The sequence below is a fragment of the Scophthalmus maximus genome, chromosome 14, assembly GCF_022379125.1.
Source record: "Scophthalmus maximus strain ysfricsl-2021 chromosome 14, ASM2237912v1, whole genome shotgun sequence".
In the NCBI taxonomy this organism is placed as follows: Eukaryota; Metazoa; Chordata; class Actinopteri; order Pleuronectiformes; family Scophthalmidae; genus Scophthalmus; species Scophthalmus maximus.
Window position 1 is genome coordinate 21,803,994 of NC_061528.1, and position 27,167 is coordinate 21,831,160.

At 44.0% G+C, this 27,167-nt stretch overlaps 1 protein-coding gene across 3 annotated transcripts in view; it reads left to right on the plus strand.

Moving 5' to 3' along the window:
• The window catches only part of LOC118282935 (inactive dipeptidyl peptidase 10-like), a 194,005-nt gene that overhangs the window by 90,293 nt on the left and 76,545 nt on the right, over positions 1 to 27,167 (plus strand). For all 3 annotated transcript variants that reach the window (XM_035604510.2, XM_035604512.2, XM_035604511.2), the window contains exons 2-3: positions 21,569 to 21,683; positions 24,082 to 24,177. In XM_035604510.2, coding sequence (XP_035460403.2) covers positions 21,569 to 21,683; positions 24,082 to 24,177 — 211 coding nt within the window. The remainder of the gene's footprint in view (positions 1 to 21,568; positions 21,684 to 24,081; positions 24,178 to 27,167) is intronic.

A 27,167-nucleotide genomic window follows, 5' to 3' on the forward strand; every position in this document is an offset into this window, starting at 1 on the left:
AGCATTACCCTCACTGGATCTCTGGGGAATGTCGAGGAAGACAATATTTCACTGACTCGGTATCAAGTTGGATCTTTGTCTAAACCGTCCATCATGATTCTGGCATTGTTACACGAAGGTTGGCGTGGCTCTTTCTTACCAACATGTAAAATAATACATGATAAAATTAACCTGACCCATAAATAACAAAGGCGACAGTGAACTCTTTGCAGGAGGATACATTCATGTGCACATGGGGGGGGCAGACATTACAACCGAGTGTTGGCTAATGAGCGGATACACCAGTTGGTTCACGTGAACATTGTGAGTGACGGGGTTTGACTCGAATGTATGCAGGACGTTTATTAATGGCATCGTGCTGGTGCACTGGTTAGAGCTGCGGCCTTATGCCTCGGACACACTGCACGATTTTCAAAGTGCCGTCTTGTGCTGTTCACACTACGTGACTCATCTGCGACGGAGGGTTCGCACACTACACGCACGTTTTTCTCCAAAGCACGCTTTGTCACGAAAACACACGCGAGAAGTGACACGGGGAAATATATGCGATACACGCGAAAAATAGGAATTGTTTGTCCCTATGACGATGGACTTCAGAAAGAAACTGTTCAATATAAGGCAGGATACTCTTACGTTGACAGGTCAGAAACAGGAAGTAGGTTGTGCGGACGGATAGAAATAACTTGACGCGTTAATATATGTGGTTCCGCAATAAAGCGCAACATGATAGAAACAAGCCCCATGATTTTTTTTTCAGAGACACGGAAAAGGCAGAGAATATGGGTGAAGCGTGTTGTTGTGTTGTTGTGCTACAGTTCCTCCTCCGGGTTTTCAGGTTGACACACACTCACCGCCTGTCGCATCACAGCTCACGCTGCAGGAGATGGGTTCCCCGAGCTCACGCAGCGAGCAAGTGACGACTTGTGGGCCCCGATTTCACGCTGACTTTCCTCCGATTTTGCTGCAACTCCAGGATTTGTCGGCGAGCTGAAGATCGGGCTTGTAATCGGGTAGTGTGAACTCGGCATTAGGGCCCGAAGCTTCTGGGCTCACATGCTCTGCCCATATATGTATACGCATATATGTCAGTGTGGTCATAGACCCGGTGACACACTGGAGGAATGGATGGATGATGATGTACATTGTGCTGCCGTGACATCACAGCCCAGACTTAACTACGGCATCCTCGATGTGAATGATCATAACTCGCCCGTGCCTTTCTTCAAATCCATAAAGAGAATTTGTAGCTCCCGGCGCCCGACGCTGAATGGGCGCACTGGAGCACTCTTGGCAGTGGAACTCTGCGGCGGGGCCAAGCTCTCTCTCCCTCCCGATTCGCCGAAAGAAAAGCCGAAGAACAAACAGACACATTTGACATTGGCTGGTCTCAAGCTGAGTCACTGGCTCCTGCAAGCGCAGACATAATGCACGCTGAGTGAAAGGCTGACCTGTGCGCGTGACCCCGTGGCCGGCGCGAGCTCTCTGCACTCAGTGGGGTGCGCGCGGACTTACCACCTGCCCTGGCAGCGTTTCCTCCTTCACTTTGTTAATGGACCTGCTGTTGTCTGTTGCTCGGGACAAAAGGCACGTGTTGGGAGAAGAAGGGATACCTACCTTGCTGCGAGTAAGAGCGGTTTTCGCACGCTGTGATCCCCTGGCCCAGGAAACTGTAATTCACACTAATGGAGAAAATGTCCAGGGCACCGCCGCTGCTGCTGCTGCTGCTGCTGCTTCACAATACCCTCAGAGAGGAATGAGAAAGAAAAGGGATGAGCGGGGGGAGGAGAAGCTAGGGAAGGTACAAATGTACAATAAGAAGCATAAATGAGGGAAAGGGCAGCGTAAAGGAGAGGGGAGGACGTGGACGACAACGGTGTGAAATGACCAACTGATTGAGAGGATGAAGAGGAGGAGGAGGATGGAGAGAGTGAGAAGAAGAGGTGCTGAGGTGAAGATGGGTTTGATGGAAGGTGTCAAGGAAAGTTAAAGGGCAGGTTCAGACGGGCAGAGGTGTTTGCGGCACCTTATTCCTGTGTTTGATCTGTTTCATTGTAATATTAGTCTTATACGTCGTCTCCCTTTCAGCATCGTAGGTAAAACACTTGTAGTCACGACTACAGTGCTGTCAGAGGGACGCGCTGCTGTGACTGAGAAGACTGAAACTATAAGGATCAGGTCAAGTCCTTTAATGTGGGGCCACTGTGAGTTTCCCATGCATCCCCATGAATGATGTACATACTGTATGATTCTGCAGATCACAGTGTACGTCCCATGACCTAAATACAGTCCCCGGTGGGATTGTTGTGTGCTGATAACGGTGTTTTCCTCCTCGTTCCTCGTGCGTAGTTGTCCGACCGTTCACAGTCGATGTGTTTTGAGGAGAGGGAAAGAAAGGGCAAGAGAAGACTGGGATTTGAGAAGAATGGGCTTGGAAACTTCCTTTATGAGGCGGGTTTGCTGCAAATAGTGAGGCAGCCCATTTGGATTCAGCACGCGTCTCCGTATGAAATGCACTGTAAGGTCATCCTTATAAATGTTCTGCCCACATCTGCACTCATCTCCTCCTGAATACTGAGGTTGTTCGCAGCGAGGGCGCATTTGGAAAATATGACAAAATGTGCTTACTCACAGGGCACTCGGGGGACAGACGACGCGGGGTTTTTTCTTTTCACATTTTCTTCGCGTGGGAACTGGATGTAGATTTGGAATGATCTCTTTTCGTTTTCTTTCTTTTCCTGTTCTTCTGCCTTTCGGATGGAGCACCGCTCAAAGGCTGCTGATCGCACCGGGCCGCTGAAAGGAGGCATGGATCAGCACCTCCGCGTTGACACTGCCGTCCAAAACGCTCCGACCCGTGTGGGCGATTCGCACCCGCGACCTTCGTCGTGTCACGAGCTATTCATGACACGACCCCGGATTAACTGACGCCGACACATGTTCTATCCTCAAAAGGATAAAAAAGGCAATTACAGCGTCTGAGTCGTCAGTTGTGGCACAGTCAGGGGGCAGAACCTGAGATAACAGGAATTAGGGAAAAGGAACTGTGCGTGTGTGTGCGTGTGTGTGTGCGTGTGTGTGATAACGCGTCTGCTTGTAAGTGCATGTATACGTATAGGGGGAAAAAAAACAGAGTAACCACGCAGCTCATTGACATGACTCCACCCAGAGTTGACAGAGTGACTACACGGTCTGCTCCGCACAGCCAACTTTACTTTGAGATTCTTCTTTCTTGTGTGGACGCGGGGTCTGCGTTGGCTTTTTTCACTTACCCCACTGGCCTCCAAAAAGGTATTACAAATTTAACCTTGCTCCAGGCAGCTTCCTTCAGCCAAAAAAAAGTTAACAAAACAACCTCTGCTCTAATTGAGACGCCACACGAATATGCGCCGGCTGATCGACTGCAACTGCGGTGGGTGGGTCCACGGACCGCTCTTGTTCCAGAGTGAATCACTGAACACTTCTTTACCTGATCTGTGGACATGGGCGGCCTACCTTGGAAAAACGCAATCTCACCGCGGAACGCTGGACTCAATGTGCAGAACACGAGACGTAGGATTTTACAAAAACAAAGTGTGCAGGCTGCCAGAGACACCAGAGAGCGGTATCAAAGAATAGGGATTCTCAGGGTCTACTGTTCTCAACGACTGAGGTGTCGTGGTAGAGTTAGGCAGAGGGGCTTCACTGCTCGGAGACTCCCCCACTGCCGGGGGAGTGATGTCTGGGTGTGGCTGGGCAGACGGTGAACAACTTGTGATCCTGAGCACATGCACGTCACATAACTTCAGGAGAAGGAAGTCGAGACACCGGCAGCGAGCGCGCACACACTTTATCTTCACTATGACCTTTTGCCGATCATACATGTATGGTTTAGTGAATTCCATATACTATATGCCACTGTCACAGTTCTTTCGGTTTACTCCATTAATGTTCTCGTTAATATTGACAGCGTGGCCCCTGCCAGGCCTTTGCCCAACGCCAGCTCATCGGCGGAGCTCCGATGAAGTGAGTGCTTCTGGCAAACAAGGTTTTTTCTGCACTTTCAGGACTTCTAGTAAGCACCGGGGGCAGGCGGGGATCGATTCCACTCCCCAGGGTAGATAATCAACGGCTCATCTGAGGGGCAGCGATATTGATAGCACTCTGCAGATGGACAGATAGACCCGCGCGTCTGCCTGTGCTGTATTTTCACTGAACGTGGATGAGGGGAGCGACTTATACTCACCCAGGGGCGTCATGCAAGTCGACATTCAAAATTCTCAACCAAGGGGGGAATGGGGGTCCTCATTTTTCTGGAATTTCACAGCAATCTGCAGCTTGATTATCCTTCCACTTCGGGTCATCGGGGAGGGGGGGGGATATTCATATGTATTGCTGCAACAGTTAATCGACTGCTAATTTAATCGGCAACTATTTCGACAATCGATTAATCGGTTGATGTCGTTTTTATGACAAAAAGGCCAAATTTTCTGATATCAGCTCCTGAACTGTTAATATTCTCTGGTTTCTTCGCTCCTCTATGACAGTAAACTGAATATCTTTGGTGTGTGGACGAAACAAAACATCATCTTGGGGTTTGGGGAACACGATCAACATTTTTCACTATTTTATATTGAAAGATTAATCAATAATGAAAATAATCGTTAGTTGCAGCCCTAGTATATTTATTTAAGAGATTTTCGTGTCCATCGTTTGTGCCACGGTTTTCTGGTTATTGTAAATGACGCTGCTGCCTCCTTTCTAAGAAAACAGCTAAACTTTGTCTGCTTTCCCAGAATTCACAAGGGACTGTAGCCACAACGCCTATTGATTTAGAGAACATTGGCCATGGATTTGGCCATGGATGAAAGGGAACCTGCCAACATGGTAACAGCTGCATTTTCAAACAGTGCACAGGAAGCAGGATGAGACTGAGACTACCAATAGAAGCTCCCACTGAGCTGCGGTCCCCGAACTACTCGGCGCCCTTTCAAAGATCCATCATCACCACCACCGGGACCACCGGGTCCATACAGAGCACACCTGCTGAAATAACTAGACGGAATCAATTCTGCACACATGAAGAAAATGTCTATAACTGCTATAATTCTCACCGAAAATCTGATACCTGCGCTCTGTGGATTCTTTTTTTTTTTTTTTTTTTTTAAAGAATGACAGGATTTTCCTCCGCATCTTGACCAGGAAATATCAAATTGGAATTCAGTGTTTTCCTAAATATCCCTTGTGATAGTGGTGGTAAAAAAAAAACATCCGCTTACTATTAATATATGCCGGATGGATAGGAAGAGCTGCGTTTCATTCAAAAGAAAAGATATGACAATTCTGCTGGGGCACGTCCTGACACCTGACACCTTCATACAGACCTGGACAGCAGGTGACAGGTTGGAACGGTTCTGTCTCACAACAATGAAAATTGCACAAGTCCTAAAACGAAATTGGGGTGTTATTAGGGCCCGAGCACTGGAGGTGCAATGCCTCCGGTGTCCACTGGATGGCGCCTGTTGTTTGGTTTTTGTCCCGTTTGGCTATTTTTGACGTTGTTCCCAGAGGTGAAAACTCATGAAATTTGGTATACACCACAAATATTGCAACCGCTACTCAGGGACAGAGACTTGGCCCTGGGTGTGGCCCAGGGGCTCCAAAGCACCCCCCAAAGCATGTGTGTGAGACTTGCACCTGGCATACAGTATCACCTACATGCATCAAATTTTGCAGGCATGTGAGACCCCTCAAGGCGAATAACTTTCATAACACACTGCATTAACCATGCTCAACAGGAAGTGGGTCATTTTGGATTGTGTGTTTGGATGTGTTCTATTTTGACAAACTCCTCCCGGAGGATTCGTTGAGACTTATTTCATTGTTCCCACACCTGACAAGATATCAAAGATCGCTTAACAATTAAAAATCAACAATGATCTTGCGATGACTGCTGCGGATTATTGAACACATGGTGCATTAGACTTCATATGCCTTCAAGCCGCTTCTCTTTTTGTGGCTGTCCAATGCTCTTTTTGTGATTACACCTAAATGCGCAGCTTGGACCAGCATAGATTCGACCTTTCTTAGAACCTTCTACAGCGCTTCCTCTTCTTTGACCGACGTAATGCTGCACTTATCCTCCTCCCCTGGGAAGGTTTGATCCTCTCTTGTCTGTAAGAATTTTGGGTAGGTTGATTAGTGCAGGTGACTTTTGAAAAGCTGGACATTTTAAAATACCTTATTGCCCCCAGGAGCTGTATAATAACCACTGCTGCTGCTGCACATTTGTTGACCATAAATAACTTAGTATTGTCTTTTGGACAATAGCCTTGTCATGATATCGGTAATTTTGCAACATTTTTGGAAGATTGTGCTGATGTGGTTGTTTTCTTTTCTCACTGAGAAAACAGAATTACATGTCCAATACCAACATGCTGTAATTCAAATCATTTTATGCTGAATTTCCAAGTTGTTATCTTTTTAGCTCCTCATAAATCACGTCGACTGCTGCTGTGTGTGCAGTGCAGCGGCGGCCAGTTAGTGTCGACACACAGTACAACAGGGAAGGTGTTCGCACCGCCCTATTCCTGCAAAGTGTAGAAAAGTAAGAAAACTTTTGAAAATTCTGCCTTCTGCCAGCACAAACCCAACGAACCGTCCCTCCCCCGACCAACTCAGATGCTAACACTCCAACATAAGCCACTGAATTTGAGGTGCGTTGCACTCGCGCAGTTTGTAGCGTACAAAATATGCGAAAAGAAAGAGACAGAGAAACCATGGCGGTGCAAAGAGGTTGTGCAAACAAATTGAAATCCCCAATATATACTACTGAAACAGTCTGCAGGTGATGATGTGTGGACGGTGGCAAAGAGGTAGGAACAACCTTTGTCTTGCTGACATGCTCTGTGCTGTGAACGATCAGGTTGGACTTCTTCTTTCAGGTTATTTATTGTACCATTAAAAGAAATAGAATGCATGGCTCGTATGCATACATACTGTGTATGTGCCTATGACAAGGCTGGACAATTCACCTTCAACATAATGAACTCCACTACAGTATATCAGGTGCTCATATGAGACGGTGGTAATGCAGTTATCATCTCAACAAACAGCTGTCAGGTCTTTGCTGGGACACCTGGCTGCAGGCTATTTATTTATCTTTGTTTCTTTCCCATCCTTATTCACGAGCTTGAGCTTTCAGGATGTGAGCATTGTTTCATCCTCCTTCAGATTTTTTTGATGCTTTCCCTCAAACCCCCCCCCCCCCCCCCCCCCCCCCCCCCCCAGATAGTCACTGCTCGCATGCTAATCTGCTCAGCTCCTGCTCAGAACCGTGCTGCTGCTGCACACTCGTCCTGAGCTGCACGTTGAGTCCTTCTCCTCGTCCTCGGGCTGCTTCCCATGTGTTTGCAAAAAAACCTTCTGCTCTCCGATTTTCACAATCTAATAGTTGAGACGGTGGTAGGGATGACCTGATCTGATATTCCATAACGGTATCGGGGCAATATTGGCCAAAATGATTGGATCGGATATCGGAATAAATAGTAAATATCCGATCCGATACATTACACTTCTCGTACCAAATAAATGCCTTGAACGACATTCTGGCATCATATTTTTATTTTAATTCATTATTATTTAATTAACAGTTTACAGTTCAATTTGTTTTTTGCTCGTTTGAATGGTGCTGACGATAAGAAATTCTGCCAAAAGTTCTGTGAGAAGTAAAAACAGCCGTATTGCATAACTCAGTCATGTTCCTTGCTATGTGTGTTTTCCTTTAGGGGAGTTGATTATTATTTTCACAGTTGAATATGAGGTTTTAGATGGCTTGATTAAGCAAAGTGCACCCTGAACAATGCATTATTAATGTTTTACGAGTGGGGAAAAGATTGTATCAGATTTGTATCGCAATCGGTATCGCCGGATACTCAAGGTTGCCGTATCGGATCGGACACGAAAAAGTGGTATCGTCCCATCCCTAGACTGTGGTTTAACATTTCACTATGGTCTGATAATCATGAGTGAACAATATAACACTGTCACATTGCATGGTTATATGACATAGGTACATAGAAGAAGTGATTTACTGAATCACTTTGCACCATAGAACTGAAGGAAAGTGTAAATCTACTCTGTAAACTTGACTGTAAAAGTATTTTATGTTTGTACTGTATGTGAATGTAGAATCAGGTGCTTTTTATGTTTGGTAATTTATCAAAAAGATTATTTGTAGAAAGGTTTGTAATGTGAAGTATGTAATATTATTTGAGATCTCATTCATATGCATATGGTATATGATGCAGATGCAGTATTCAGTGTATTCATGTGTGCTTGAAGATTGGCCCTGGACATGAAGATGTTAATTCCAGACAAAGTCTTGTCGTTAACAGTTTGAAAGCATTCGCAGACGCAGAGTGTTTTCTAAATGTGCTCACTCGCACGCAGCCCCTTTGGAGTCCTCGACAGTGAGCTACGGTGAGGCGCGCAGCATCCTTCCTGTCAACCTTGGTTGTTTTCACAGCTCAGTGGCTCAGACAAACACATTGGTTACGCTTTCTCCAGGTGGCTTGTTTTTGATGCTGCCGTTTCATGAATCAAGATGTCACTGGCAACCAAAGATGTGATCAACTCCATTTATGTCACAGTGGCGTGAAACCAAGGGGGACGCCCGTGTCTTTCGCGGCTGACGATGCTCCGCTGTGCAAAAACGTTTTGGGCCCTAAATCTCAATAAATGAGGATGCGTTCAAAAAAAGAATGGGATTCGTCAATTTACTACCTAAAATGTGCAGTAAGCTGGAAAATGAAGCAAATCAACGTTTGCTGTGACCGTCCTTTTGCATTTACAACAGCACCCGTTCTCCCCAGTAACACTTGTGCACAGTTTTTCAAAGGTACTCGGCAGGTACAGGCAGGTTGTTTCCAGCATCTTGGAGAACTCGCCTCGGTTCTTCTGTGGATTGAAGCTGCTTCTGTCTCACTCTCACTCTGTGGGGACCAGACCATCTGCTGCAGGACTCCTTGTTCTTCTCGTCTCTGAAGACGGTTGTTAAGACTCTGTTTGTTTGGGGACACTGTCGGGCTGCAGAGGGAATGCGGGACCGATCAGACGCCTCACAGATGGTGCCGTGTGATGAATACGCATCTGAAACATCTGAAAGGGCCCAAAACTGTTGCACGGCGCTGTATTTCCAAATTACTCAAATCCCGTGGAGAACAGCAACTATTGCCTGCGTATCCCATCTTGATGTAGTTCCATTCAGAAGTTTTTACAATTCCTCCATTCTCCCAGCTGTTATTTCCGTTTACATAATGTCATGTCAACGTGTTTCTGAAATTAAAGCACAGGGCAGATAGACAATCTGACCGTCTAACAACAAGAATAATGGAATGTTCTTGTCGTACAAAATTTAATCTGAGCCTTCCAGCAGCCGAACACACTCATGACATGTTGTTGAGATATTGTTCGGAAACACGGCTGCAGAAGTTCACACTAATGTGTTGCACTTGCAGTTCGCCGTTATGCCGTTCATCTTCAACCAGCTCCGTGAGGTTTACGTCGGGAGACGCCACCTGCTTCTGTTCTGCTCCCGGTTGTCTTCAGCTGGTGCTGGTCTTTCTTATTCTGATACAGTAATACTTCCTGCAGTGCAGTGTTGTCCTAGTAACGCACCAGAGGGTGTTCGGATGCCTTCCAACACCGCGTTTGTTCAGATGGTTTGTGAGTCACACACACAGGTTTGCATCAACTGTCAAGGCCCCATCTACTCCCGTGCCATCCTGGCAATAAGGGTGCCACATTGGAAAAATGTTCATACTGATTTTTTTTGAAAGATGTTGAAGAACAAGCTGCTGTGGGACCCAGGTCAGGTCCACTGCAGGGTCCTGTCATTAACCAGCGCGAACCATATGACTCGTTTGGTCGGATCTCAGTTGTAGAAGTCTGTGAGGTTTGATTCAATTTGACTGTTGTTACTCACAGATCACAGGATCTGCTGAGGGGCCAGATCTCGAGTCAGCTCAAAGCCAATGCATGCTCTTCAGACTATAGTGAAAATCAAGTACAAGTATTTAACGTGATTACAGGTTTGTCGAAGAAGAGCACATTCTCTTCTCCGTTGTCAAGGCACGGCAGGTCATCGATAGCAGAAGAGAGAAATAAATAGTCCCAGGAAGTGTAGGGCCCATGGTAATGGTTTAACCCAAGATCTTCAAAAGGTAATAGTTGTGTTATGTGAGGCAGAAATTGTGTTTATTTTTTTTTATTGCAGCACAGAGTCGTCTTTGTCTTTGTGTGATCAAGTGGGCAGAAGTCCTTTCTGTATTCTGTTGTCAAGACACCAATCTACATAATTGCTAAGGGGAGAGCCACAGCGATGGCGCGACAATCAAATCAGTTGTTTAGGCACACCTCTTCGTCCGACTCCCCGCTGAGCTGTCCTTCCCTCTCCACCTCTCCATCCCCGCTAATTCCCTCTCAACGAGCAATTTTATAGCTCAGCGCCCGCCGAATCCTCCAATGTCACCCCATAGGTATTAGAAACACACAGTAGCACTTTCCGACCACATGGAGTGAGACAATTTCCTGTCAGGAGCAGAAACGCTGAGCTCCATGTCGATGAGCTATACTGTTGCTATTCCTGCTCATGTTGGGATCCTCTTTCTCTTTATTTTTTATTTCTCTCTAATAAATGAGATTCGTTTTTTTTGAAATGGAAGGAAACGTTGAGAGTCTCGTCCACGGCCTGCAGTGTAATTCTCCCAGGGGACCTAGTCAATCCTGTCTAATCGAATTTTAAGATTTGACTGCAGGAGATGGACAAAGGGCTTTGGACACCCGTCATGTAAATGATAGAGAATCACATTAAAATGTGTTGGGAAAGTTCAAAGTAAAAAGCTGATTAATGGAATTTGCTTTATTTTCCCTGTGTCCTTCACATACTGTTTGTGGTGTGAGCTTATTTATCCACCATGATGGTCTAAAGCCAACGAATACTTCTCATGACATCCTCCCCCGGCCTTTGTTTGTCATTGCTTCCTTTTTTTTTGTTGTGCATCAGACACTGCCAGCATTAGAATTAGTTATTGTAATGTAATACATAATATTAGATTGCTAGAATCCATTCCGGATCGCTTCTTCCTTTCAGGAAAAACGCACGACTGTGCTTGATGTGAAGACTCCTGTTAGAGGCGTCGCAGTCAAACAGCTGTTGTTGTCGTTGTGTCTCATCCGTCACGTCTGTTGTCCCACGGCAAACCGACCTGACACATCGGCATCCCTCCGTGCCACGTGTTAATCCCACAGCTGTTGAATGAATATATATTAGATTATGTAAACGACTGTACCTAATTGAAGTTGACATGCGCTCAACCGGCCGGCAATATAGATCCGGCGTTTGCGTCAAGAGATGAATAAGTGTCATCGTGTCCTCTGATGCGCCGAGCACGTAGCGGTGAAGTGTGAACCTCACTCAATGTAAGCATTCCGCGCGAGCATGTGCTATACAATATTTACGACGCAGACTTTCCGTTTCACTGGTTAGAAATAAGAGATGCAGGAATACGCTAAAACGACACTGACATCTGTTTTTATTGGCATGCACAACATTCAAAACCGATATAGTACAAAGACCTGTACACAGGTGGCCTGCACTGTACACACGGGTACCTCCACTTCTTTCCGCAGTGACAAGTCGTTGGCTTCACATACTGAGTGCTTGGCATCTTCCCTCCGTTTGTGCCACAGCTGAGTCAACAAGTCCTCCAACTCCATACGACCAAGTCCGTCCTATGTGGTAAAATCGACCAACGTCGACTGTGTCCTGAAAGAGCGCCTCTGTCGGTGACAGGCGCTACGCCACAAATCCTTTTTTTCGCCCTCAGACCATCGCGGGCTTTAAATGCATGGTCAATCAGCTCGTCCACGTACGGGCGACGGTTAGGGTGAGGGTGACATGGCAGAGCACATACGTCGTGACACGCTGTTTCAAAGGTAAAGTTTGGTATGAGTTGGAGGACAGTCTCGCTGCGTAGAGAGACCTCAACAGGCCCACTACTGCCAAGAGTCACACTCGCCTCAGGGACACAATCCGTTGATATTTTGAATCCCCTCAACTCCTATGTAACCTTGCTCTTGACTATTTTAACCCACTGTTTATTTCGCCTTGCGTTTTGAAAGCTGGCGCAAATTCCAAATGCTTTTCTTTTCACTCGTTTGCCATTCTCCATTCCACTCTCCTGGGGCCATTCAAGGCCTTTCGCTTTACATGGGGTGATAGCTGAGTCAGCTCGGGGCTGCACTCGCTGACGGTTCGAGAGTATTTCCTTTGATATGCAGAGATACAGCCTCGCATTACTTTTTTAATATGCCGGAGACAGTTACATGCATATCCCTGAGGAAGGTGTGCATAGGGCTACAGTTTATCTAATATAACAATGTGCACTTTGTCACCCACTAACAATTTTTACTGCAAAAACAGTTTATTCCAAATGACAGGCGTGCGAGGACAGGAGAGATTATTGCACACTATAACCTTTAATCAAACAATGCAGTTTTCACGACTGAGATGTTGTAAAAATGAATGTTAGCAACAAAGGAGATTCAAGATCTAAGATCTAACGAGAAACCTCCTCTCTCATGTGACACTTACTGATATCAAATGTCAGACATTTACAGTCGGTAATGTGGCTTCAGGTACTGTGTAAACTCAGTACAGGTAATTTTTAGTTTCTGCAGTATTAAAACACACTGCAATGGATGACACAGTTTGCATGAATTGATCCATAAAACCAGCAAAAGGTTTATCTACAAAGATGCAGGAGATCATGCGGGCTGTTTCTGTTGGAGGAACTTAAAATATATCAATTTCAATTTTTTATGTAAAGACATTGTATTCAAATTTGTGCATAAAAGCTTCTTTAAATGACTTTTAATGCCAACATTGTGAATATGGCCTTTTACAATAAATTCAGTAAAACTTTTAAATGGCTCTTCATATGATAGTTCACCCTCATAAAGCATTTACAGATAATCTAACTTTTACTTTTTTTATTTGTATCAATAATCATATACAAAAGTCTGACCCCATTATGCCGTGGACCAATATTGTGACTCTACTGCTTCTGTGCGGCCAATCTCAGCATTCGTATTAATATTCAGCGATACCACTGACTGCTGTATGCGAGGAAACAGCCTCATGCATGTGAAACCAATGAGGCAGGGTCAGTGACTAATTGAGAATTATCTCACAAGGGCAGAAGGTCAATGGCGGTGTCCCTCGGGGCAAGTCTGACAACGCTGAATACAATACGATGGCAACACGTAGCTAAGCTCGTAGTTTCCCATTAGCCAGTGGATCGATCTCAGATGTTAAGCCTCAAGACCCCAGCACGGCTTGGGCTGTGGCTGTCAATGATTCACCCCGGCTGTGAGAAATGGTATTTCATGGGTAAACAAAAATGAGCCCCGTTGCAGATGGCGGCATTTTTTATCCCGTCTCTACGACCCGCTGTCATTGTTAAAATGGCTCGGCTTCTGCTGAAATGCCGCGTGTCATTCGTCACACTCCCGCCAAGGTCGGAGACCAGGAGAGGGTAAGCGCACGGCTCTATAAATAGCCTGGCTCCTCTGACAGCGTTGGGTGTGCGTTGCGTGCATGTGTGCACAGTGAGCCAGTGAGGGCTAAGATTATTAGCAGGAGTCGGATGAAGACGGCCGGGATCCTAATCACGCATTAAGCTTTCTAATATTTGACATCATGTTTAATGATTCTTGCTGTCTCCCGCTTTGGAATTTAGATGTATGCAGCGCAAGTAAAAACAAGCACAGGGATGTGTGTAGGGGGGTTTCATGTATTAGAAAAGCGACAATCAATCAGTCTGTCGTTCTGTGACCCCCGTGTACATTGCTACTGTAAAACGACTGTGTCATACCTTATTCCTGACATCTCCCATAGCCTCAAAGTGCAGCGAAGCCAGTAACAATCATCACACCCAGCTACAGCTGACGGGACAGCGGATCCTAACGCCGTATGAATATAGTCAGTCTGTGCAGTCAAATAGGGAATCAGCTCTGTCTGCAGCTCTGCTTCGTCTCTGCTCATTATAGGCCTCCTGTTATAATGTTGTTGCTTTTTTTTTCAGATTGAGCCTTTTTCTCTTGGCTTTGTAGGCTATTTCTGCTATTTCCGAGACAGATGATGTGATTACAGAAAATGGCTTCTGTTAGCACACGGCTAAGCCATACGACTGTTGAGTAAATGCCCTGCAGCAATCAGGGGAGTTTTTTTTTTCCTCTATTGTGCTATTGTCTCCTTAACTGCTTTTCTTCCGGATATGTTTTTTCATCGAAAATGTTATAATTTCCAACCTCATCAGTGTCAAAGCCGGCCGGAATTGATATATCCTATTATGTTTTTGAAGCTGGACTACAGCCTCTGTGTGATGTACAGTTCCTCTGTTTGGAGTTGGTAAAATACAAAAAGTGATTACAGTATACAGAGACTGACTTAAAAATGGAAATAACATTATTTTCACACAATCACAAATAGGCACGGCAATCTAAAACCCCTTAAGGCTCCATCTCTCTGTCTTCCTGCTCTTGTCATATGACGGTTATTACAGTGCGCCAGTATTTCACATGGTACTATTCCTTCACTCATTGAGACTGCTACTTCCGACATTCATTAACCCAGTCCTCGCTCATTTCGCTCCTAACACAGTGAAAATAATATTAATTCTAATTCATCCTTCAGTGACATTGGATGTTTTAATGGGACACAGACACAGGTGGGATTTCTACTGGTGCTGCCGATGGTCAGTCTGACTGTTACAGACAGTCAAGTGAGAGCAAGAGAGAGAGAGAGAGAGTGTGTGAGAGCAACAGGGCAAAGAGCACTGCACACAGCTCTACAATGTCCAAAACACTAAGTCAGCAATCTTTTACGTTGTGAATTTAGGGTAAATGGACTGTATTTATATTTTAGTGCTTTTCTAGTCTTATTGTCCACCCTTTCACACACACACACACGCACACACACACACACACACACACACACACACACACACACACACACACACACACACACACACACACACACATTCATGCAGTGCTTCTATGCACGGCTCATTTGCTACCGCACATCATTCACACACCGCCGGAACACCCATCAGGGGCAATTTAGGGTAAAGTGTCTTGCCCAAGGACACATTGTCATGCGGACTGAAGGACCTGGACTGAAGCGAACCATCGCCCTTCTAGTTGGTGGACAACACTCTCTACCTTCTGAGCCACAACCACCCACGTATATATACAGTACATCATAGCCTATATGTAATGTGCACGCAGGGAATGCATCGCCCCTCTGACGCTTTTCATTTCCTCTGTGGTGCAGCCGAGAAAATAACGGCCACGTGTTGGGATTACTTGAACAAAAAGATTAAATTAGAATGTGGGCATGTGGCATTTGAAAGTTAGGGAAGGGATGCTCGGATACTTAACCAAATTGCAATATGGGAAGTGCGGCATCAGCCTCATCCATACCAGGAAACAAACGTCAGGATATCTCGAACTCTGCTGCTTGATTTTGGAGCCAAGTCAAACCCCTCACTTTTGTGTAGTGTGTTCTTGTGCACACCCTTAATATTGCATTGTTACCTGCATACCCTGCTGGAATTCATTCATGGATTAAACACCATCACCACTGTTCACTCATTTATGCCCCTCAGTACTTCCCTGACAACAAATGTGTGCCATTATATTCTGTGGCCTACTTGACTTGATGAATAATTGATAGTATTGATCGAGTGTGATGGAATTTGTCCCAGAGAGACCCTGCTAGAATTACACCCAGTGTCGTTTAAATTAATACAGGCTTCTAATCATTGTCTAGGTTGAATAAATAAATAATAACCGATGGAAGGAAAATAAAAGGCACAAGTTTGAATATGTGCAAGTATGTGATATTCCTTGTTGTATGAATTTCTTTTATGTTTTTGTAATCATTCTCAACCCATTTGGATGGAACTACAAAGCCAACTGCTTCCTCGTGAGGGTGCAGGAGAGCTGAAGGGAGAAATGTGAAGCAAAGATAGTCCAAAGTAAAAAAAATCTAATCATAACTCAGTCAAAGTCTCAGAGAATATCTGAGAATCGAGTTTCTTCAGTATCAAAGTAATCCAGTGGTAGTTGTTTGTATACATCCATGGCTACATTGCAAACTGAGCTGATAATAGCCGATGTGGCAGACTTTTAATTGTGACAATTGTCAAGATGTAAACGAATACAGGCCAAAAACAAGTCACAAAAATAATTACATCTCAATTATAAGAGGATCGGCAATATTTCTGGGGTGAGCAGGGTGGAATCACTACTGAGCTATGCGTTTGTTTAATCCACATCAATGTAGACGTCCTAAACAGTGTCAAACACCTTTTTCATTTTAAAACGCATCACTGTTGCAACATTAACTCCCGCCATCCACACGATTGGCGTTTTCCAGTTCCTTGAAATGGAGAAGCCTGGGAACACTGTTGGACCCGTTTCAGTTTGAAAACTCATTGTAGTAGACGGGCATAGACTGAGATGTGTGGAGCTAATGACGCAGTCCCCATATTCGCTTCCTGGTTGGTTGTTGTCAGTCGTGACTCGACTACCAGCAATGCAAAGTGTTGCAAATATTTACTGTGAGTAACAGCTTCACCATATTGTTGTTCCAGTGTTTTCTGTAGCCAAGCAACCAACAGCAGAGCAGATCATCTGCTTCCTGTTTACTCTTGCATATGCATCACCGGTGCACGTGAATGGTCACATCGATTGCATTTTCAGGCGATCTCTCCAGCTTGAGGTCACTCAAAATCAGGTGTCAATCGAGGGAAACCATGGTGATCACGCACACCAAGCCTTATGTAGGAGACCTGTGCATGCCACTAATCCTGGTGTGTCTCGAACAATCATCCATGTTATCTGCCAGGTGGGGACAATCCCCTAATGCGTATGGAATATGGAGCTTGGTGGAGAGATGAGTCTCCAGTCTCAGTGTGAACCAGAACCACGTTCCTCAGGCTGACTATCTATCAGATATCAGAAGTAAAATAGTTTAACTGTAAGCTCCATGATGAGTAAACAACATAAAACATCTGTTTTCAGTGATAGATATTGGAAGATTTTGTTTATTTCCTCAACCCACTGTAGCAGTTGTACTGAACAGTATGTGCCCACGGTGAAACTGGAAAGCTCATAAAAGTGCTGGTCAGGATCAATAACAGAGATCAAAACATGCAGACAGAAGGAGATTTTTGTGATTTTGAACAGCTGCTGTGGAGATTTCACTTCCCCAGACACTCATTATTTTTATTATTAAAAATTAAGTTGTGTCAGTTCCATTGGTACTGACACAACTGACGTCACTCTTCAAAATGCCTCCGGTGTGGATTTCTCTTTTCAATAGATGAGTGAATCTTTGTATAGGAATAAGTACGACATACTGTACGTTTAACACTATTCATAGCGGCAGCAGGTCACTATGCTTGAAGGAGGTAAAGGTCAGTGAGTGGTGGGAAGTGTGGGGATTATAACTTACAGAAATATTGTGATTAATGTCTTCTCTCTCGCTCTCTCTCAATACACACACACACACACACACACACACACACACACACACAGACACACACACTGGAGGGTGCAGGTCCACATATGTCCTGGCTTTCAACAATTACCAACATCTATCACACATCCCTCTGCACCAACAGTATATGTGTGATGTTTTAGGCCAGATGAGAGGAGTGGTTGTTGATTAATGATTATTTTTGTGGGTCAGGTGGTGCGGATTGACTCTCATAACAAGTGGGTGCAGTTGTTAAAAAAACCAACCTGTTAGCATTTGCATCTTAATAACATTTAAGTACGTTTGAGCATAATATTTCCTCGAACATTGTGGGAAAGCTCCGCCTCCCTTAACGTCTAATGAGCAATGCCTGTGACGCCAAAACTAACACTGCAGTAGAAGTTGTCATTTAGCAAACCTGGCCTTCTAACCGTACACACATTACAGCCCTAACACTGATGCATTGGTCGTAACCACATTTCTTAGAAATGGAAAATGGTTCATTGTACTTCTCAGTTGGGTGTGCAGCAATCACCAGGGGCCACTCTTCTGCTGCGTTGACATTTAGCTCTGCTATACAAAACATGCAATCGTGCAATCACTGTGGCAACCAAAGCACATTAGCCAAGACTTCAGGCTACGTGAAGTGTTATGTTAGCATTTGATAATACCCATGCACCTCAGAGACATATACATTTATAAAAACCAAAGCGTTTAACCAGAACAGTAACTGTCAGACTCATATGGAATATGCTCAAGATATATTGAGGAGAATGAGCAAATTAAAAAATACTTTTTTTGTCCTTGTACATTTCTAGATCAGGCTTTCTTGTTCTTACTGTGTATAGTTTATCATCAGTTTTATTTTCTTTTTTATATATACATAAATAACTGAATTGCAACTACGTATGTTACATTTTGAAAGTTAAATACTCAAGTACTAGGAGAAGACATCTGTCCGATTTATGATTTGTCTTTTGAATAATGGCTCCGAACACGTCATGTTAATGTCAGACAGTAAAGGGACCGATGATGATGTTAGCGGGCCGTTTTTTTTGTCCACACAACTGTTTGGGTTCCATTTCATATAAGAGCTCATGAGGCCCCCACTACAGAAGTGTTTCCAGGGTACAAAGAAAGTGATGCAACTGGCTGTGACATGCTATGTTTTCTCGATTTGCTTGTGTATTGTTTTACTTGCATGTGTTTTCTTAAGTTGCAGTGTGCTGAGCTCTCAGGGCCACCGTACCCCAGTTTATCATCATGCCCCTCAAGAGGCTCTTATTATTATGATGAAGCCCAGTTGCTGTCTCAGTCCTTCTGCTAGGTTAAACCATTCATCAGGGCCTTTTCTATTCTCCTGCAAATGGTAATGAAGAGACTGAGCTTGTCAAAATTCTCTTAGCCGGTCTATCATTGCTCATAATTAGGGTCAATAAATTGACGATGATGATTCAAAATTGGCTTAATAGGAAATTGGGGGAGAAAATGAGACAGGGAGAAAGTGCAGAGGAGAGGGAGAAGGAATCCCATGCATGGAGGAACAAGAGCAATTTAAAGTTGCTGTCAGTTTTCAAGGACACGGCAGCCTCTTGTGCTATAAATGAAATGAGCAGTGGTCCAAGTCCCGATAATAGATCAGTCTTATGAGTCCGGTGGGGGCTGTGAATAATGTCAAACTGTATTCATGTAAAATGTGTCTGCAGTCGCGGTGACAATGAACTACTTGTGTGGGTTTGAGAAAGTCCAAGTGCACTGAGTTTCACGTTCACTTATATAAGAGAATAATATCAAACTACCCGTAGATGTCTCCTGTGGTTGGTAGCGTTGTCTACTGTGTCTGATACTCTTTGGTACATGTGAAATAACTGGGGGCACGTTTTCCCTTTCTAGTCATAAAAGTGAGACGCACTTCTTATAAACCACCATTTCAAGTACAATAGATAATCTGTTTGAGGTTCAAAGAAAGCTCCTTTTTAATAGTAGAAACAGGTCTAATTGGCACATTTTTTTCTCCCTCCCATCCTACTAATCAGGGTGTGGTAGTAGCTTGGTGACCAGTAATCACTGTATTTCACCTGCAGGATTTTGTGGGTAATCGAGGCCTGGATGCGCTGCAGAGTGGAGACATTTATAGGTGGTGAGCTTAATTCACCTTATCAGAGGCAGCAGATGTGGTTAGAAGACCCAGTTTAAGACCCTCTAATACTGGGACTCAGACGTGGAGTTGCAGGGAAAAGCTTCACAAACACCGCAGGATAGCCATTTCACTGCAGATAGTATCACGCATGGTACACTCTACGGTCACTCAGATTGCTAATACCAAGCCTTTTCTTCGGCCGGTTTGTCCGATGGAACCCATGAGAGCAAATTTTTGCCCTGTGCGACCCTCGAGCAATATCTCTGCTCATGCAGATCCCCCTGCATCGCAGAGGATGGATTGAAGGTATTAAGCATCAGCGTGACCCTTTTCAATAGGTACTGTAAACACCACTGATGTGTGCAGTGTTCAATATGTGATCATCAGGATAGAGCTACGTTGGTCTGCCTCTATGGTTGGGCCTTCCTATTTACCTCTGAACAAATATCTAACATTTCACACTGCATTTGATCTTTGTTAAGGTGTTGATAAAAACAATCAAAGCCTAAATGTGTGAATCTGTTTAGAGGGCAGCTGTGGCCTCAAGGTTATAGAGGTGGGCTCGGGATCAAGTGATTTTCCTGTCAGTTAAGATTGAGGTGATTGTTAGTTAGGCACATGTGAATTGAGGGGGACTGCACTTGGTTTTCCATACTTGAAGATGTTTAACCTCTCATCCGAGAGGCTTCTTCCACTCTGACCGATCGGTGGCGAATCCCAGGCATTTAACCTCAGTGAGGTTGTTATCGATGGCACTTGATCCATTAGTGCTCCATGGCTGTCGTAATGACGGCCGTTAGGGTTGGTAGTGTCACTTGAGGCCAAGTGTAAACAACAGTCGTTGGAGCTTTTGAGACCATGAGGCCAAGTGTGAACGGTTTTTAAAGCTCCTGGAGAAAGAACAGCGTCGTAGGTCGAGGATGAGTGGTGTCGTCCTCTGCTGAGGGATGGTTTCTGCTGACAGAGATAGCCCCCTTAGATAACTCCTCTTTCAAACCACCTGTGCTCCCTATATAAAATATCTACATCAGTTTGATTAAAGGAGGGCACCTTACTGTCTCTCCTTTAATTGCTGAATCTTGAGGAACTTGCCTTTCTGTGTTGAGCCAAGTGCTTCTGTAAAAACAGCCATGTGCCGTACATTACATTATTTTAAATGGACCAGTTTCTGGGATTGAAAAAGGATAAGACGTTTCTCAGATACTCCAGACACATATGGGATGGCGGTGTTACATGTATCCTTATTTCTTCACCACCTGCAGAGTCGGTCGTCTTCCTGGATCTTGGGGCCATTTTCTCAAAGACTCAGTTAGGGTATTCAGGAGCTTTAAGTGCTTTCTTCAGCTGTTTGTGCTCCTTCTCCTAGTCCTGGACACTTGTAGGTGTTATTGGCTCGGTGTAGCAGGGTTCTGGGGGTGGTGAGTCTTTCTGTGAGGCTTTACTGTATACTATATTCATTTGTGGAGGCTCCATGTCTTCTTCAGAGTGTATGGCACAATCCAAAAAATGGCAAGTTGTTGTTCCTTACATCCTCTTGTGTTAACGTGTTTTATCCGTCCATTGAGTTAAATGCTCTGTTAAGGCTTGCACTTCATAGATTCAAATTTTGTCCCATGTGTTGTCCACAATTTCTAAGTGACTGTTTGTGATGTTGTTCCTTAGAAGGAGTTCAGGGCCCTGCTTTCTCCTTCCACCATGTAGAGCCCAGTTACGATGGGAGATACCTGTGATACTCTTGTCTCTCTCCCCTGTCTCATATAATCTTAGCCAATGTAAATGAGGCTTTTTTATACATATTTTCCACTCTGACCTGTGTGTCTCTCTTTTTCCGTATCTCTTTTCAGGACCTAGGGGGTGGGAGTCCTCCGCAGAGGAACTGGAAGGGGATTGCCATTGCTCTGCTGGTTATCCTGGTGGTCTGCTCCCTTATCACCCTGTCTGTCATCCTCCTCACACCAGGTAACATGTCCTACTCTGGTTCAAGAAATCCATGTTTTTACATCTGTTTTAACATGCTTCTCTGGCTGTTATTTGGAGATGTCCTCTTGTAAAAAATAAACCCAAACAAAACAGAGGTCATCAGTTGGTCATCTTTAGATCATTCCATGGCCTGTGTCGACAAAACACAGCACTTCCACAAAGGAGGCCTCTATTTGTTTCCCACATGAAACCAGTCAGTAATGTTATTTCCATGACCATTTAACATCGCTGACACTGTAACATTAAGAAAATACTCACTTTAACCCAGACCCCGATCTTATAAACTTAACCATGTAGGTTTTGTCACCTTAAATGACTTGCTTTTGGGCACAAAAACATGGTAGTGTAATGGTCATATTAACTTAACCATAACCATCTGTATATTTTTACCATGACGACAAAGGTCAAGTACAGCTTCCTTTGTTGCAATCCTATGGGTAGTATCTTAGGATTGGGACAAGCGGCAACCTATAGGCTTGTTTAGATTGAAGGAGTGTTTAAGACAGGGCTGTACGGTGGTGAAGTGGTTAGCACTTTGGCCTCACAGCAAGAAGGTTCTGGGTTTGAATCCCGGTTTCGTATGTGGCCCTGCGATAGGCTGGCGATCTGTCCAGGGTGTACCCGCCCCCGCCCAATGTCAGCTGGGATTGGTCCAGCCCCCACTCAAGCCTTAAATGGATAAAGCAGTATACGATGGATGGGACCTATGAGACCCCTCAAGCCAATAACCTGTCTCTACATTTCCCAATTGTTTGATCCACATAGCTGATCTGATATCTTTGGCGGTTTTAATACTATTGTGGACCGTATACCTGCTCCCAAAAATTATTAAACAACACGCAGTGATCCTCCGATGTAAAATCCTCACAACCCATCGCCCATGCAGCCACACTTGTCTCCTTGTGTATTCCACGGCTGGTTAGACTTTCATTGCCTCCATAAACAAACTTGCTGTGTGGAGTTAATCAAGGAACGCCAATATGGCTGACATTCAAAATGACTTGGCCCTCCTACTCTGCCCACAATCAGCAGCCGTCCCATTCAGAAGGAGCTCATGGCACGTTCTCTTTTTTAATTAAAAATGAAACGTTTCCGGGTGCACCACTGGAACAGCTTGAGGATTTTCCTGCCAAGTAATCATCATATTAGTGGACATTGTGAGAAAAAAATATTGTTCCATGTGCATCGTTTCCATTCGCGTGGATCTGTACGGTGTGTGTGTGTATCTTTATGTACATCTGGTTTTCAAAGGACACTCAATGCATCTTTCTGCCAAGCAGATGTGAACATCCATCTGGCCTCTTTTTCTTGTTGACTTGGAAATCAGCCTTGTTAGACTGCACACAGTTCAGGTTGGAGGGATAGAGAGAAGAGGTAACGCCATTTCAATGTACAGAATCCCACTTTGAAACATCAATCTTTAAGATCTTTCAGATCAATCTTTAAGATCTTTCAGATCTTTAAGATTAATCAACCGTTTATGCCACACATGAGTGAGTCACTGTCATGTCAGCCACGTATGCAGTGGGGCTCGTAGGAGTCTTTCTTTTTTCTAAAAACAGCAGCCCACTTTATTAGAGCAGCAGAACTCAAAACTACAGGCAGACATGCAGAAAAAAAGAAGAAAAGCTGGATGATATTTCTTTGTGTCATCTTTATGCCTTAGGGTTTGTGTCAGTGATCAGTATTATAGCATCTGATATTCATCTTGGATCATAGACACGTAACATATATATGCTTTGATCAGGATCTATTAAATAAATTTATTGAAGAATAATTTCAATAATTTCCAGGGTTTATGTACAGTGCAGGACTTGTCAGTGCCGTTTGTTGAACAGATGATGTGTTGTAATTGCAGCACTCAACTACCTCAAACATACTGTATCGCAGGCCACAGCCAAAATATATGCTCATACAATATATCTGTTTTCCGCTAAAATCAACATTCAACATTGGCCATACTCTCACACGGTTCAGTGCTTGTATCAAGGTCAAATCTATGATGGATGTTTTTTTTGTCAGGATTAAACTGTACGACCTAAATATATATTATGTCATTTTCTTTTACTGCTCCTGTACAAAATGTTTGGAATGCTTGGTTTCTAACACGCGAACACTAATAATATATCCTCAGGCGACATTCTTTGCCCAGAGTCATATGTTTTTAAGGGGCGGCTGTATTTTTTATATAAGAAAACACTTAAATGCCATTGGAGAGTGAGTACCCAAGGTCTGCTGATGCCGAGGATTGCTTTTGTACTATGTGCATGATAGTAAGCATTTCAGCCTACAAAGCTAACCTGGCCCTTACCCTAACCCAAAACCTTTAGTACATATATTTTGATATGCGACTTAATTTATGGCTTGTTATTTGCAGTGGACAGCCAAGCTGGAAGTGACACCAAACTGACGGTGGAGGATTTGTTCAAACCTGAATTCATGGTGCACGACCCGGAGGCCAAATGGATCAATGGTGAGGTTTACTCTTCATTTCTTCAGCAGTGAATGGAAGTGAATGGGGCACTGAAATAGATGCAGCATGTGCTTTTATACAATATGTATTGACATTGAAGAAATGTCTGCCTCTATGCACCATAGTGTTATTTTTGTTTTTGTTAATGACAGATATAACTGTCATAAGGCTTTAATGCCGGCCTGTTCCAGTAAATGACTAGAACATTGTTCCTTTGAATGACACAGTGACCTGTGCTGCAGCCTGGTTAACTGCCTACATTACCTGTCCCCCTGCTTCACGCCGCTGTAAATGCATTGCTACAAAACACACCGGACTCCCACTTGACGTCAATGACACCTCCGTGAGTTCCGATTGTGCGATGCAAAAGCAAACAATAGGCCTGCTTTTGTTCAGCGGCGGCGGGGGGATGACATCTCTCTCCGCCGTCTCTCTCGCTTTGCAATTGAAGCGGACTTAAAAAAACAAAAGCCCGCTGACAGTTTTAAACAAGGCTGACATGTTTCACCCCCGCTTTACCTTGCATCTAGTTATGCAAATTCAGACGGTGGAATTTATTTTCCCTCCACTTATTTACATTGTATTGATTCCTTCTTTGCCAGAAGGGGATCATATGTTAAACCCGGAGGGCTCTGGCTGACAATAAACGGCATCAAGCCGAGTGCAAGTGAATCTGAGATAAGGATACCCCGGAGGGAAAGGATAGGCAGGATTGTGGCCTTCCCACATTGCTCTCCGTCTGCCTCCTTTCCTGCAGATTAGTGTTTTTGTTTTGGCTTTCCTCTTTGTGGCCCATCGACTGCCACAAAGGCTCTCCCTCCACACCCGGGGGGAGAGAAAGAGGCATTTCTGTCCATCAATATTTCATTCCCGGGTGACATTTTTCCACTACCTTCACAACACCATCTCATTCCCTGAGCTGACCTCAGGCTTGACAGGGAGCAGCTATGTTGTGCAATGAGGCAGTCAGAAAAGTTAGCTTCATAGGCTGGTTTGTGGATGGATGGGGCAAAATAGAACCCGGACAAATGGGAGAAGATAACAGACTGACGGGCGGGAGGAGAGATTGATTGCTAGGATTTGAGGCAAAAAAGAGATTTTCTTTTTTCCTGGGACAGGGGCTTTACAAGTTTTGGATGAAAGTCTGTCATATAAATTAGAGATAATCTGAAGGCCAATATAATGAATAATCAAATGCAAATGGCATGCAGTCAAATTACCACAAATATTCCAGTGTCATCATCAACTCTTCAATTACTTTTTCTTTGACTGATTTGTATATTTTCTTTTTGTTAGAACATTATTTTATTATCATACAGATAATCATTTTATTGACCTCATGGGGCCCGGACATTTTTTTCATTTGGTCCCTTTCTGGTTTCGTCATCCACTTGCCAGTTGTGGCTATAGTAAGTCTCAGTCTAATATACATGTATGGATATATATATATATATATATATCATTATTATCATTATATTATTATATGTATAATTTGGCCCAATGTTATTTTTTGCTAAGAAAATATTTGATTGATAATACATGAGAGAATCATGGCCACTTTAAGTCCACATCATGGAAAATGGACTGTGTAACAGTATAACTAACCAACCAACTATCTTTTTTTTAAAAAGAATGAATCATTTTAACATGTGTGTGTGTGTGTGTGTGCAAACAATGGAGATACTATATAAAGCTTATATTGTTCAGAAAAGTATTCAACATCAAGTGATATCATACAGCTACTGATTATTTGAATTTTAAATGTAATCATCCATCACTATATGGTATAAATGACATCATGGGATTTTTACAACATCAAAAAGTTATCATTGCCTGATAATAATACCTGATGTCATTATGATTATCATTATGATTATTATCATGCCAACACATGTTGATCCTTGAGCTGTGTTTGTCAGATCGCTGATCCTTCTTGCAGCTCCGGTGGTAACACTCTGGTCTACATCATATCACACACCTGGTCAGATATTTGCAGTGTGCTCAGCAGCAGCAAATGTTAATCTGACCCTATCGCGACACATTCCCACTTCTGGTGGAGACAGCTACATGCTAAGTGGACACGATAACAGAGCGGGAGTACTGCGATCACGGAGGTCAGTGTTTCTCTTGCTTTGTTTGTAAAGAAACATTTAAAAAGAGACAAAAGTACAGTAGAAGAGTGATGTCCGTGTATATTGATGACTTCAAATCACACCTCTGTTAAATGAGTGCCGGTATGAATCCACGGATGAACGGCTGCCACGGTCTGACGCCGCAGCCCGATGATCAGTCAAATGGAGCGCATCGTTAAACCTCGAATCTTCTGCTGAGAGCACAGTGATTCATCAGCTACATCCCCGTGTCGCTGCCTAATGGAGCCAGTTTTTCACAGGACGTTGTTTCTTTGAAAGTGCCTCCCGATCTCACCTGGAACACGCCGATGATCATCGCGTCCATCACTTATGGCTACATCGAGCTGAGAACTTGCAACAAGAAAATCCATCGCATAATCTCGTTTTTATAATTGTTTTTGATATTTTGTCAAACCAATCAGCATATTTTCTATCGTATATGAAGACATGCATTTGCAGAATGTCACTGAAATTAATTTGTGGGTGGGATTGCTATTGATGAAGATCTGTACTGAGATTGAAGGGAGACATCTGGTTAATGTCAGCCACGTGTGCAAAAGATAAATGAACGAATGAATGAATTCTGGATGTTTCTTTTGTATGCTGATGTTCACGGTTGAGGGAGTCACGTTCAGCTCGTGCCACACGTGACTCGGTGACAGTGACTCACTCACAGGCTTCCCTGGACACCCTCGGCCTATCGCTGACAGTCTGGTGAGAGGAAAGCATGTTGGCCCAGGGTGGACGTGGTCACACACCAGTTGGTCCACTAAGGCTCTGAAAGCTGGAAGCACTTGCAGTACACTCCAAAACAGTCAAGGTGCAGTACAGTAACATTTGAACAACTGTGTCTTTGTT